At 43.6% G+C, this 15,547-nt stretch overlaps 2 protein-coding genes across 4 annotated transcripts in view; one reads left to right on the forward strand and one right to left on the reverse strand.

The window, feature by feature from the left end:
- Positions 1-6,042, reverse strand: part of LOC143764943 (uncharacterized) — a 48,001-nt gene extending 41,959 nt beyond the window's left edge. Inside the window, exon 1 of the mRNA XM_077251086.1 lies at positions 5,913-6,042. Coding sequence (XP_077107201.1) covers positions 5,913-5,965 — 53 coding nt within the window. The 5' untranslated portion in view covers positions 5,966-6,042. The remainder of the gene's footprint in view (positions 1-5,912) is intronic.
- LOC143764944 (uncharacterized) overlaps positions 6,003-15,547 on the forward strand; it is a 42,699-nt gene continuing 33,154 nt past the window's right edge. For all 3 annotated transcript variants that reach the window (XM_077251089.1, XM_077251090.1, XM_077251091.1), the window contains exon 1: positions 6,003-6,081. The gene's annotated coding sequence lies outside the window, so the exon portion shown is untranslated. The remainder of the gene's footprint in view (positions 6,082-15,547) is intronic.

Genomic DNA, 15,547 nt, shown 5'->3' on the forward strand with positions numbered 1-15,547 from the left:
AGCAGTATAGCAGTACTAGTAATGTCAGTGTACAGCAGTACAGCAGTAGTAATGTCAGTGTACAGCAGTACAGCAGTAGTAATGTCAGTGTACAGCAGTACAGCAGTAGTAATGTCAGTGTACAGCAGTATAGCAGTACTAGTAATGTCAGTGTACAGCAGTATAGTAGTACTAGTAATGTCAGTGTACAGCAGTATAGCAGTACTAGTAATGTCAGTGTACAGCAGTATAGTAGTACTAGTAATGTCAGTGTACAGCAGTATGGCAGTAGTAATGTCAGTGTACAGCAGTATAGCAGTACTAGTAATGTCAGTGTACAGCAGTATAGTAGTACTAGTAATGTCAGTGTACAGCAGTATAGCAGTACTAGTAATGTCAGTGTACAGCAGTATAGTAGTACTAGTAATGTCAGTGTACAGCAGTATAGTAGTACTAGTAATGTCAGTGTACAGCAGTATAGCAGTACTAGTAATGTCAGTGTACAGCAGTATAGTAGTACTAGTAATGTCAGTGTACAGCAGTATGGCAGTAGTAATGTCAGTGTACAGCAGTATAGCAGTACTAGTAATGTCAGTGTACAGCAGTATAGTAGTACTAGTAATGTCAGTGTACAGCAGTATAGCAGTACTAGTAATGTCAGTGTACAGCAGTATAGTAGTACTAGTAATGTCAGTGTACAGCAGTATGGCAGTAGTACTAGTAATGTCAGTGTACAGCAGTATAGCAGTACTAGTAATGTCAGTGTACAGCAGTATAGCAGTACTAGTAATGTCAGTGTACAGCAGTATAGCAGTACTAGTAATGTCAGTGTACAGCAGTATAGCAGTACTAGTAATGTCAGTGTACAGCAGTATAGCAGTACTAGTAATGTCAGTGTACAGCAGTATAGCAGTACTAGTAATGTCAGTGTACAGCAGTATAGCAGTACTAGTAATGTCAGTGTACAGCAGTACAGCAGTAGTAATGTCAGTGTACAGCAGTATAGCAGTACTAGTAATGTCAGTGTACAGCAGTACAGCAGTAGTAATGTCAGTGTACAGCAGTATAGCAGTACTAGTAATGTCAGTGTACAGCAGTATAGCAGTACTAGTAATGTCAGTGTACAGCAGTATAGCAGTAGTAATGTCAGTGTACAGCAGTATAGCAGTACTAGTAATGTCAGTGTACAGCAGTATGGCAGTAGTAATGTCAGTGTACAGCAGTATAGCAGTACTAGTAATGTCAGTGTACAGCAGTATAGCAGTACTAGTAATGTCAGTGTACAGCAGTATAGCAGTACTAGTAATGTCAGTGTACAGCAGTATAGTAGTACTAGTAATGTCAGTGTACAGCAGTATAGTAGTACTAGTAATGTCAGTGTACAGCAGTATGGCAGTAGTAATGTCAGTGTACAGCAGTATAGTAGTACTAGTAATGTCAGTGTACAGCAGTATAGCAGTACTAGTAATGTCAGTGTACAGCAATATAGTAGTACTAGTAATGTCAGTGTGCAGCAGTATAGTAGTACTAGTAATGTCAGTGTACAGCAGTATAGTAGTACTAGTAATGTCAGTGTACAGCAGTATAGCAGTACTAGTAATGTCAGTGTACAGCAGTATAGCAGTACTAGTAATGTCAGTGTACAGCAGTATAGCAGTACTAGTAATGTCAGTGTACAGCAGTATAGCAGTAGTAATGTCAGTGTACAGCAGTATAGTAGTACTAGTAATGTCAGTGTACAGCAGTATAGCAGTACTAGTAATGTCAGTGTACAGCAGTATAGTAGTACTAGTAATGTCAGTGTACAGCAGTATAGCAGTACTAGTAATGTCAGTGTACAGCAGTACAGCAGTAGTAATGTCAGTGTACAGCAGTACAGCAGTAGTAATGTCAGTGTACAGCAGTACAGCAGTAGTAATGTCAGTGTACAGCAGTATAGCAGTACTAGTAATGTCAGTGTACAGCAGTATAGTAGTACTAGTAATGTCAGTGTACAGCAGTATAGCAGTACTAGTAATGTCAGTGTACAGCAGTATAGTAGTACTAGTAATGTCAGTGTACAGCAGTATGGCAGTAGTAATGTCAGTGTACAGCAGTATAGCAGTACTAGTAATGTCAGTGTACAGCAGTATAGTAGTACTAGTAATGTCAGTGTACAGCAGTATAGCAGTACTAGTAATGTCAGTGTACAGCAGTATAGTAGTACTAGTAATGTCAGTGTACAGCAGTATAGTAGTACTAGTAATGTCAGTGTACAGCAGTATAGCAGTACTAGTAATGTCAGTGTACAGCAGTATAGTAGTACTAGTAATGTCAGTGTACAGCAGTATGGCAGTAGTAATGTCAGTGTACAGCAGTATAGCAGTACTAGTAATGTCAGTGTACAGCAGTATAGTAGTACTAGTAATGTCAGTGTACAGCAGTATAGCAGTACTAGTAATGTCAGTGTACAGCAGTATAGTAGTACTAGTAATGTCAGTGTACAGCAGTATGGCAGTAGTACTAGTAATGTCAGTGTACAGCAGTATAGCAGTACTAGTAATGTCAGTGTACAGCAGTATAGCAGTACTAGTAATGTCAGTGTACAGCAGTATAGCAGTACTAGTAATGTCAGTGTACAGCAGTATAGCAGTACTAGTAATGTCAGTGTACAGCAGTATAGCAGTACTAGTAATGTCAGTGTACAGCAGTATAGCAGTACTAGTAATGTCAGTGTACAGCAGTATAGCAGTACTAGTAATGTCAGTGTACAGCAGTACAGCAGTAGTAATGTCAGTGTACAGCAGTATAGCAGTACTAGTAATGTCAGTGTACAGCAGTACAGCAGTAGTAATGTCAGTGTACAGCAGTATAGCAGTACTAGTAATGTCAGTGTACAGCAGTATAGCAGTACTAGTAATGTCAGTGTACAGCAGTATAGCAGTAGTAATGTCAGTGTACAGCAGTATAGCAGTACTAGTAATGTCAGTGTACAGCAGTATGGCAGTAGTAATGTCAGTGTACAGCAGTATAGCAGTACTAGTAATGTCAGTGTACAGCAGTATAGCAGTACTAGTAATGTCAGTGTACAGCAGTATAGTAGTACTAGTAATGTCAGTGTACAGCAGTATAGCAGTACTAGTAATGTCAGTGTACAGCAGTATAGTAGTACTAGTAATGTCAGTGTACAGCAGTATGGCAGTAGTACTAGTAATGTCAGTGTACAGCAGTATAGCAGTACTAGTAATGTCAGTGTACAGCAGTATAGCAGTACTAGTAATGTCAGTGTACAGCAGTATAGCAGTACTAGTAATGTCAGTGTACAGCAGTATAGCAGTACTAGTAATGTCAGTGTACAGCAGTATAGCAGTACTAGTAATGTCAGTGTACAGCAGTATAGCAGTACTAGTAATGTCAGTGTACAGCAGTATAGCAGTACTAGTAATGTCAGTGTACAGCAGTACAGCAGTAGTAATGTCAGTGTACAGCAGTATAGCAGTACTAGTAATGTCAGTGTACAGCAGTATAGCAGTACTAGTAATGTCAGTGTATAGCAGTACTAGTAATGTCAGTGTACAGCAGTATAGCAGTACTAGTAATGTCAGTGTACAGCAGTATAGTAGTACTAGTAATGTCAGTGTACAGCAGTATAGCAGTAGTAATGTCAGTGTACAGCAGTATAGCAGTACTAGTAATGTCAGTGTACAGCAGTATAGCAGTACTAGTAATGTCAGTGTGCAGCAGTATGGTAGTACTAGTAATGTCAGTGTACAGCAGTATAGCAGTACTAGTAATGTCAGTGTACAGCAGTACAGCAGTAGTAATGTCAGTGTACAGCAGTATAGCAGTACTAGTAATGTCAGTGTACAGCAGTATAGCAGTACTAGTAATGTCAGTGTACAGCAGTATAGCAGTAGTAATGTCAGTGTACAGCAGTATAGCAGTACTAGTAATGTCAGTGTACAGCAGTATAGCAGTACTAGTAATGTCAGTGTACAGCAGTATAGCAGTACTAGTAATGTCAGTGTACAGCAGTATAGTAGTACTAGTAATGTCAGTGTACAGCAGTATAGTAGTACTAGTAATGTCAGTGTACAGCAGTATGGCAGTAGTAATGTCAGTGTACAGCAGTATAGCAGTACTAGTAATGTCAGTGTACAGCAGTATAGTAGTACTAGTAATGTCAGTGTACAGCAGTATAGCAGTACTAGTAATGTCAGTGTACAGCAGTATAGTAGTACTAGTAATGTCAGTGTACAGCAGTATGGCAGTAGTACTAGTAATGTCAGTGTACAGCAGTATAGCAGTACTAGTAATGTCAGTGTACAGCAGTATAGCAGTACTAGTAATGTCAGTGTACAGCAGTATAGCAGTACTAGTAATGTCAGTGTACAGCAGTATAGCAGTACTAGTAATGTCAGTGTACAGCAGTACAGCAGTAGTAATGTCAGTGTACAGCAGTATAGCAGTACTAGTAATGTCAGTGTACAGCAGTATAGCAGTACTAGTAATGTCAGTGTATAGCAGTATAGCAGTACTAGTAATGTCAGTGTACAGCAGTATAGCAGTACTAGTAATGTCAGTGTACAGCAGTATAGCAGTACTAGTAATGTCAGTGTACAGCAGTATAGTAGTACTAGTAATGTCAGTGTACAGCAGTATAGTAGTACTAGTAATGTCAGTGTACAGCAGTATGGCAGTAGTAATGTCAGTGTACAGCAGTATAGCAGTACTAGTAATGTCAGTGTACAGCAGTATAGTAGTACTAGTAATGTCAGTGTACAGCAGTATAGCAGTACTAGTAATGTCAGTGTACAGCAGTATAGTAGTACTAGTAATGTCAGTGTACAGCAGTATGGCAGTAGTACTAGTAATGTCAGTGTACAGCAGTATAGCAGTACTAGTAATGTCAGTGTACAGCAGTATAGCAGTACTAGTAATGTCAGTGTACAGCAGTATAGCAGTACTAGTAATGTCAGTGTACAGCAGTATAGCAGTACTAGTAATGTCAGTGTACAGCAGTACAGCAGTAGTAATGTCAGTGTACAGCAGTATAGCAGTACTAGTAATGTCAGTGTACAGCAGTATAGCAGTACTAGTAATGTCAGTGTATAGCAGTATAGCAGTACTAGTAATGTCAGTGTACAGCAGTATAGCAGTACTAGTAATGTCAGTGTACAGCAGTATAGCAGTACTAGTAATGTCAGAGTACAGCAGTATAGTAGTACTAGTAATGTCAGTGTACAGCAGTATAGCAGTACTAGTAATGTCAGTGTACAGCAGTATAGCAGTAGTAATGTCAGTGTACAGCAGTATAGCAGTACTAGTAATGTCAGTGTACAGCAGTATAGCAGTACTAGTAATGTCAGTGTGCAGCAGTATGGTAGTACTAGTAATGTCAGTGTACAGCAGTATAGCAGTACTAGTAATGTCAGTGTACAGCAGTATAGTAGTACTAGTAATGTCAGTGTACAGCAGTATAGTAGTACTAGTAATGTCAGTGTATAGCAGTATAGTAATGTCAGTGTACAGCAGTATAGCAGTACTAGTAATGTCAGTGTACAGCAGTATGGCAGCAGTAGTAATGTCAGTGTACAGCAGTATGGGAGCACAGTAACCCCTCACTTTCCCAGCTCTTACATGGAGGGGCTGCTAGTCCCCCCAGGGTGCAGGCTCCTATATGCTGCCCTGTAGCACCGGCCCCCTGCAGGCCTGGGACACCACAGTATACACAGTGCAGGTGACCCAGCGCCACAGACTCGGGCAGCTGATGCCATACTGCAGCATATGAAGCATAAAGTTGTGCCGCTGCTGACACCACTGCACTGCCCGACATCCTGCGAGGAGACCCCGTTATGTAACCTCACAGCACACTATAGAATAACACTGCTGATCGTACATCCCAGCATGACAACGGTCTGTGTCACGACATAACAACACGCGACATGTATTACCTGTCACCAGCACAGCAGGCTGAGGCTATAGTGGAGTCGCTCTTGTTAGCCATGACGTCACGGGAAGGGGCGGGATCTTGGGAGAAAGGGCGGGGCTTCAAGGGACACCGCTCATAACAGGAAGCCGTAGTGGCAGCTGTGTGCACATGTGTACTGGACACACTGGCAGGTACGGGGGCTTGTTATACTGGGGAGGAGGGGATTCTCTATTACATGGGACTGTTTGCTGGATACTGCTGAAGGGAAGGGGTGGTGATATGTACATGGGACTGCAGGTTGGATGGAGCTGAATGGAGGAAGGATTATGTTCTTTACATGGGACTGTATACTGCTGAAGGGAAGGGTGGTGATATGTACATGGGACTGCAGGTTGGTTGGAGCTGATGAGAGGAAGGATTATGTTCTTTACATGGGACTGCAGGCTGGAGCTGCATGCTGTAAGGGTTGCAGGAAAGGGTGTGATGGTCTTTACTTGGGGCTGAATAGAGCAGAAAGGAGAGGAGGTTAGGGACTGAATTTCAGAGGAGGGGGTGAGGCTATTTACATGGGAATGTATGTTGGACGGGGATGAAGGGAGAGGAAGTGATGTTCTGTACATGGGCCTGCATGTTGAATAGTGCTGAAAGGAGTGTAGATTATTTACATGGGACTGTATGTGTGTGGGGGCTAAAGGAGGGGAGGGGTTAAATGGTACTGTGGACAGGGCTGCCATCCATCCAGAAATTCCAGGACAGTCTGTAAAAATAAGGCTACTTTCACACTAGCGTTAACTGCAATCCGCCACAATGCGTTGTTTTGCCGAAAAAAAGCATCCTGCTTTTATAATAATAATAATAATAATAATCCTGCAAAAGTGTTTGCAGGATGCGTTTTTTCCCCATAGACTAACATTAAGCGACGTATTGCGACGGATTGACACACGTCGCAACCGTCGTGCGACGGTTGCGCCGTGTTGTGGCGGACCGTCGGCACAAAAAAAGCTACATGTAACGTTTTTTACTCCCGACGGTCCGCTTTTTCCGACCGCGCATGCGCAGCCGGAACTCCGCTTCCCCGCACCTCACAATGGGGCAGCGGATGCGCTGGAAAAATGCATCCGCTGCCCCCGTTGTGCAGCGGAGACAACGCTAGCGTCGGGAACCTCGGCCCGACGCTAGTGTGAAAGTAGCCTAAGGCGTTTTTTTATTTATTTATTTATTTTTGCTCTGTCTGTAAAAAAAAAATAAAAAAAAAATGGTGGCCTGTAAGCTCCTACTCAGGAGACGCTGATCTAATGCCCTGTAATGCAAAACCATTGCAGAGTATTAGATAAGGGCAGGAAAAATGTAACAAAAAAAAAAATTGAAAATTATTTAAAAAAAAAAAAAAAAAGCATGAATGTTTGCAAAATAGAGAAAAAACACATTAGTCTAATAAATATATATATGCAGTATTTATAAATCTAATATATAAAGCTGAATGTGTGTATGTCCAGGATTGGCATCTGCACCGTCGCAGCTACAGCCACAAAATTTTGCACAGTCACACGTCTGTACCCCGAGAGCGTCATAGGCTATGTTGTGAGGTGAAACTTTAACCCCGCGCTCTCCAATTCACCAAACAATTTTACCCCTATTTACATAATGGGGGAAAAAGTGAAAGGAAAAGTGTTGGAGGCAAATTGACAGCTGCCAGATGTGAACAAGGGGGACTTAAAGAATGAGAGCGATGGCGCCAAAGAGTATATACTGTACAGTTGCTAAGGTGGGGCCCCGACATGGGATACTCACCACACACGGGGATATGAACACACACACAAAATGCACCACACACTACCACGTGCTTGAACACATATATCACCCTCAGCACACATTTCACCACACATACGCCAACCTCGCCACATCAAAGTCAAAACACAAAAGTCGCCACTCAAAACTCGCCACGCGCAAAATTCGCCACATGGGATTTATCAGGCTGCCAATTTAGCTTACAAATACTGAGGTAAAAATACTGACCAAATATGTGTGAACGAGGTCTAATACAGGAGGAGATGACATACAGGTACATACTATATACAGGGGAGATGACATGCAGGTATATACTATATACAGGGGAGATGACATGCAGGTATATACTATATACAGGGGAGATGATATACAGGTATATACTATATACAGGAGATGACATACAGGTGTATACTACATATAAGGGAGATGACAAACATGTATATACTGAGGGGAAAATGAGGTGTGAGGTGAAAATGAAAAGGTGTGAGTGCAAAATGAGAGGAGTGAGGGAAAATAGTGGAGTGATCGGAAAATGACAGATGTGAGGTCGAAATGACAAGTGTTAGGGGGGAATAAGAGGTGTGAGGGAGAAAATGAGAGATGTGAGGGGAAAATGAGAGAAGTAAGGTGCTATAACTAACCACAGATATTTACTATGCCCAGGCAACGCCGGGCTCTTCAGCTAGTATATTTATATATGTGGTTATCATCCACAATTGGCATTTTTGTAGCAATGAGAGACCCCTTAAAGGGCCACTGTCACCCCCCCCAGCCGTTATAAACTAAAAGAGCCACCTTGTGCAGCAGTAATGCTGCAGTCTAACAAGGTGGCTCTTTTAGTTTTTGATTCATTTATTACCTCAAAAAAGCGTTTTAAAAATTGTCCACAAATGCCAGATATTATACCTGGAGGCGGTCCGAAGCGTCCTGTATGAATCCCCCAACTGCCGTCACTCATCTCTTCAGGGCCAATGGTACCCGTCCCCTGAGCGCTGTTATCGTCTGAAATCCGGCGCCTGCGCTGTGCGTGCCTGCCTGGGGCCTGCGCAGTGTTCATTGTCAGTGCGGCCACCCTGTTACTGAATCCCCGCCCCGCACTGTGTTATTCATTATGCACAGTGCGGGGCTGGGGTTCCTGGGCATGCGCACTGCGCTGTTTAGACGCTCCCCAGCTCCGACGCTCCCCCGCCTTCCCAGGAACCCCAGCCCCGCACTGTGCATAATGAATAACAGTGCGGGGCGGGGGATTCAGCAACAGTGTGGCCGCACTGACAATGAACACTGCGCAGGCCCCAGGCAGGCACGCACAGCGCAGGCGCCGGATTTCAGAAGATAACAGCGCTCAGGGGGCGGGTACCATCGGCCCTGAAGAGATGAGTGACGGCAGTTGGGGGATTCATACAGGACGCTTCGGACCGCCTCCAGGTATAATATCTGGTATGTGTGGCCAATTTTTAAAACGCTTTTTTGAGGTAATAAATGAATCAAAAACTAAAAGAGCCACCTTGTTAGACTGCAGCATTACTGCTGCACAAGGTGGCTCTTTTAGTTTATAACGGCTGGGGGGGGGTGACAGTGGCCCTTTAATTTATGTGTTCTATGTCTGCATAATAAAGTGCTAGGTGCAATATATGGGCTCTGGAATGTACTGGGCACCACAATGGCAGATTAGCAGTTTTCACTCCAACATTCACTGCTGCTTGGTTCTGGCAAATAAAGTCAGAAAATCGTCACTTGTAGATAAATTCCCAGATGGGTGTAGTTTCCAAAATTGGGTCACTTGAAGGGGAACATTTTGCTCATGTGGCACTTGGCGGCTCTATATATAGAGTTTGCAAACTCTTCTACAATAATTTGTTTTCATCGAGTGAAATAGCGCTCTTTCTCTATCCCCATGATGGCACCACGGAGAGAGGGGTCCGCCCCCAGGGACAGGAAACCTACAGGTGAAAAAGGGCGTACCTCTCTCCCACATCAGTTGGTTTCCTGTCCCTGACGGGGAACCTACAGCACGTCCAGGGGCTGGTACAGTCGACTTCATGACAGGGGGCGCCCTGTTACGGCTGGATCAAGCGGTTTTTTCCCCTCTTTTTCTCCCTTGCCTGAAGCACCACCACAGAGGTCGGCGGGCCTCATGGGTGAGTGGAGGGAAGGCAGTGAAAGGATCAAGTCTGCCTTCCTCAGAAAAAAAAAAAAAAAGAGGGGATGAAGGAGCGGGTGACGGCGGTCACCGTAGGGCTCTACAAATAACATGGAGGTAGCGGCGGCTATCTTCCATAAAGCCCAGCTGAGTTCGGGGAGACACCCGTGGGCAGAGACGCCGGCGCCATCACCGCCAAGTCAAAAGACCAAGGGGGTACCAGGTCGCAAACACTGATGGAAGAAACCCGATCCATCTTTCATATCGCAGAACACAATCTGAAGTCCCTAACAGCCCTTTACATAAAGGGTTCAGAAAACCAGACCGCAGACTTCCTCAGCAGAACCCGCTTGAAACAGGGGGAGTGGGAGCTGAAACAGTCGGTGTTCAACCAAATAGTGAGGCGTTGGGGAGAGCCAGAAATAGACCTATTCGCGGACTATCAAAACCGGAAAGTGAGAAAGTTCTGCTCAATCGATCCCCGGGGAGGGCCAGTAGCTCTGGACGCTCTTACAGTCCCCTGGAACTATCGTCTCGCCTACGCGTTCCCTCCAATATCCCTCATTCCCCTAGTCTTGAGGAAAATTCGGGAGGAGGGGGCAACAGTGATAATAATAGCTCCATTCTGGCCTCGCAGGATATGGTTTTCTTGGCTGAGAAAGATGTCCATAGACAGCCCGTGGGTTCTACCAGACACAAAAAATCTGTTGTCCCAGGGCCCAGTGTGTCACCCCAGTGTAAAAAGCCTACATATGACAGCTTGGCTTTTGAAAGGAAGCTATTAAGCAACAAAGGGTTTTCATCCAACCTGGTGTCCACATTACTACAGAGTAGGAAACTCGTAACCACCAAAATATATGGCAAAGTGTGGAAAAAATTCATGTCTGTATCGGGGGCTGACCCAGGGGGGGAAATCCCAATAGGGAAAATTCTCGAGTTCCTGCAAAAGGGTTTGGAAAAAGGTCTAGCTACAAGTACACTAAAGGTTCAGGTAGCAGCCTTGGGGGCGCTGTATAATTATGATTTAGCCAGAAACCGATGGATCGTGAGATTCATCAAAGCCTCGGGTAGATCAAGACCTGTTCCTTTGCATAATGCCCCTCCATGGGATCTAAACCTTGTTCTAAATGCGCTAACCAAATCTCCTTTTGAACCCTTGGCAGACGCACCCCTAAAGATTCTATCTTTAAAAACAACACTCCTAGTGGCCCTAACCTCAGCCCGCCGCGTTAGTGACATACAAGCATTGTCCGCGTGTCCTCCCTTCACTCAAATTCTCGAGGACAGAGTCATTCTAAAAACAGACCCGGCTTACCTCCCAAAAATCGCGTCACAATTTCACAGGACACAAGAGATCTCCCTGCCCTCATTCTGTCCCAACCCCAAGAATGAGGGAGAAAAAACACTACATACCCTTGATGTTAGAAGGTGCCTACTCCAATACTTGTCAGCCACTAGGGAGTGCAGGAAGGATAGGGCTCTGTTTGTCTGCTTCCAGGGTCCACGGAAAGGACAGAAAGCGTCAAAAGCTACGCTAGCGAGGTGGATAAGAGATGCCATTGCCTTATCCTACTCATCCAGCGGGGCGGCCATCCCGGAGAATATAAAAGCGCACTCGACCAGAGCAGTAGCATCATCCTGGGCGGAAAGAGCTGGCGCTTCAATACAACAGATATGTAGAGCGGCCACTTGGTCTTCCCAGTCTACATTTTTCAAACACTACCGTGTTATGAAATTGGATTCTGGGCTCCCCCGGTGGCCACTGGTGGAATTGAACTTGTGTGCATCATCCCCTCTGTTCACCTGTTCTTATCAGGATGTGGGAGTCGCTATTTAACCTTGCTCCTCTGTTAGTTCCATGCCGGTCAACAATGTAATCAGAAGCCTTTCTGTGCATGTTCCTGCTTCTAGACAACTTCCAGCTAAGTTGGACTTTTGTCCTTGTTTGTTTCTTGTATTTTGTTCCAGTTCACAGCTGTTGTTTCGTTTCTGTGTCTGGAAAGCTCTTGTGAACTGAAATTGCCACTCTGGTGTTATGAGTTAATACTAGAGTCTTAAAGTAATTTCAGGATGGTGTTTTGATAGGGTTTTCAGCTGACCATGAAAGTTCCCTTTCTGTCTTCCTGCTATCTAGTAAGCGGACCTCGATTTTGCTAAACCTATTTTCATACTACGTTTGTCATCTTCATCTAAAATCACCGCCAATATATGTGGGGGCCTCTGTCTGCCTTTTGGGGAAATTTCTCTAGAGGTGAGCCAGGACTGTATTTTCCTCTGCTAGCATTAGGTAGTCCTCCGGCTGGCGCTGGGCGTCTAGGGATAAAACGTAGGCACGCCACCCGGCTACTGTTAGTTGTGCGGCAGGTTTAGTTCATGGTCAGTTTTAGATTCCATCTTCCAAGAGCTAGTTCTTTATATATGCTGGGCTATGTTCTCTTGCCATTGAGAATCATGACACTACCGCTTAGACTTGACCTCCTCTGATCTCACCTTTGGTCGAAGGGTTCTAGAGGCAGTGGTCCCTCCCTAAAAAGTTACAATCTATGTAAATCTCTCCGTGGTGCCATCATGGGGATAGAGAAAATTGTAGTTACTTACCGATAACGGTATTTCTCTGATCCCATGATGGCACCCGTATATTCCCTCCCCTTTTCACACACAGGTGTGCACATAATAATAATATTGATAATTAGTTTAGTCACGGTGCCTCTGTTAAGTTAAAATTGTTAAGCTTAATTTGTGTAAATATTAAGTTGCAGCTGAAGTTCTGTATAAGGCTCTGTAAACCAACTGATGTGGGAGAGAGGTACGCCCTTTTTCACCTGTAGGTTTCCTGTCCCTGGGGGCGGACCCCTCTCTCCGTGGTGCCATCATGGGATCAGAGAAATACCGTTATCGGTAAGTAACTACAATTTTTCCTCCCATGTGGCTAAGCAGTACTGTACAGCCAGATATGGGGTAGTGCCATGTTCAGCAGAAATTGTGGGACAAGTTTTGGTGCCATTTTTACCCATCTCCTCTTGTAACAATGTAAAATCTGTGGCTAAAACATTTTTTCTGTGGTAAAAATGTAATTTACTATTTTATTTTTTTCATATATTTTTTTGCCGACCAATGGAATAAAATTATGACACATCCATGGTGTCAATATGATCACTGCATGAATATAATGGGGTCACTTATGGGGGGTTCTGCTCTTCTGACACCTTAGGGTCTCTGCCTATTTGACATGGCAATCACAAACCATTCCTGTAAGATCTGCAGTACAATATGGCGCTTCTGAGCTTTGTCCTGCGCCTCAAAAGCAATTATTAGGTATTATTGGCGTATTCAGGAGAAATTGTGTAACATTTTGTCCTATTATTATCCCTTTTGAAAACTTGGGGCCAAGTAACATTTTAGAGGATAGGATGGTAATTTTGCATTGACTCAGCCCAATGTTATACAATTCTGTGAATCGCTCACTACACCCCTCGATGAATTCCTCAAGAGGTGTAGTTTCAAAATAGAGGTTACTTGTGGGGGTGTCTGCTGTTTTGGCACATCAGGGGCATCCACAATCTGTTCCAGCCAAAATTACGCTCCATAATTCAATTGCTTGTTCTTCCCTTCCAAGCCCTGCCATGCTCCCAAACAGTAGTTTTCCACAACATATGGGGTATTTGTGTACTCAGGACAAATCGCACAACAAATTGTATGGTACATGTTCTCCTCTTACCCTTGTGAAAGTGAAAGATTTGGGGCTGAAGCAACATTTTTGCTAGAAAAATGTATTTTTTTTTTATTTTTACTGCTCCACATTATAAAATTCTGTGACACATCTGTGGGTTCAAGGTGCTCACCACACCTCTAGATAAATTCCTTGATGGATGTAGTTTCCAAAATGGGGTCACATGTGGGGGATTTCCTCTGTTTGAGCACATCAGGAACTCTGCAAGCGCAATATGGCATCTGCTATAGATTACAGCCAATTTAGTGCTCAAAAAGTCAATTTGTGCTCCTTCTCTTCCAAGCCCTGCTATGTGCTCCAAAAGTGGTTTTCCGCTGCTTATGACTTATGAGATACCTACCTACTCAGAAGGAATTGCAAAATAAATTGTACTGTTTTTCTTCTCCTGTTACCCTTGCAAAAATGCAAATTTTGGGGCTAAATGAACATTTGTGAGAAAAATTAAAATGTTCATTTGTTTCCTTCCACACAGGAATTAATACAGTAAAGCACCTAAAAGGTTAATACACTTCTTAAATGTGGGCTTAAGCGCTTTAAGGGATGCAGATTTTATGATGGTCACTTTTGGGTACTTTCTGTCATGGTCCCCTCAAAGTCCTTCAAACGTGATGTGGCCCCTTAAAAAAAATATATATATAATTTTTAGTAGATCAGACCATAAGTTTGGACACACCTTCTCATTTAAAGATTTTTCTGTATTTTCATGACTATAAAAATTGTAAATTCACACTGAAGGTATCAAAACTATGAATTAACACATGTGGAATTATATACTTAATTTCAGCTGTTTCACACTTTTTTTATGTCTTAGATTCTAGGTTCTTCAAAGTAGCCACCTTTTGCTTTGATGACTGCTTTGCACACTCTTGGCATTCTCTTGATGAGCTTCAAGAGGTAGTCACCTGGAATGGTCTTCCAACAATCTTGAAGAAGTTCCCAGAAATGCTTAGAACTTGTTGGCCCTTTTGCCTTCACTCTGCAGTCCAGCTCACTCCAAACCATCTCGATTGGGTTTAGGTCTGGTGACTGGAGGCCAGGTCATATGTCGTAGCACCCCATCACTCTCCTTCTTGGTCAAATAGCCCTTACACAGCCTAGAGATGTGTTTGGGGTCAGTGTCCTGTTAAAAAATAAATGATGGTCCAACTAAATGCAAACCGGATGGAATACCATGCCGCTGCAAGATGCTGTGGTAGCCATGCTGGTTCAGTATGCCTTCAATTTTGAATAAATCCCCAACAGCACCCCCACACCTCACACCACCTCCTCCTCCTCCTCCATGCTTCACGGTGGGAACCAGGCATATAGAGTCCATCCGTTCACCTTTTCTGCGTCACACAAAGACACGGTGGTTGGAACCAAAGATCTCAAATTTGGACTCATCAGACCATCAGAATGTCCATTCCTTGTGTTCTTTAGCCCAAACAAGTCTCTTCTGCTTGTTGCAGTGGTTTCCTAGCAGCTATTTTACCATGAAGGCCTGCTGCACAAAGTCTCCTCTTAACAGATGTTGTAGAGATGTCTGCTGCTAGAACTCTGTGTGGCATTGACCTGGTCTCTAATCTGAGCTGCTGTTAACCTGCGATTTCTGAGGCTGATGACTCTGATAAACTTATCCTCAGAAGCAGAGGTGACGCTTGGTCTTCCTTTCCTGGGGCGGTCCTCATGTGAGCCAGTTTCTTTGTAGCGCTTGATGGTTTTTGCCACTGCACTTTGGGACACTTTCAAAGTTTTCCCAATTTTTCGGACTGACTGACCTTAATTTCTTAAAGTAATGATGGCCACTCGTTTTTCTTTACTTAGCTGCTTTTTTCTTGCCATAATACAAATTCTAACAGTCTATTCAGTAGGACTATCAGCTGTGTATCCACCAGACTTCTGCACAACACAACTGATGGTCCCAACCCCATTTATAAGGCAAGAAATCCCACTTATTAAACCTGACATGGCACACCCGTGAAGTGAAAACCATTCCCGGTGACTACCTCTTGAAGCTCAT

Source organism: Ranitomeya variabilis, chromosome 4, assembly GCF_051348905.1.
Source record: "Ranitomeya variabilis isolate aRanVar5 chromosome 4, aRanVar5.hap1, whole genome shotgun sequence".
NCBI classification, from domain to species: domain Eukaryota; kingdom Metazoa; phylum Chordata; class Amphibia; order Anura; family Dendrobatidae; genus Ranitomeya; species Ranitomeya variabilis.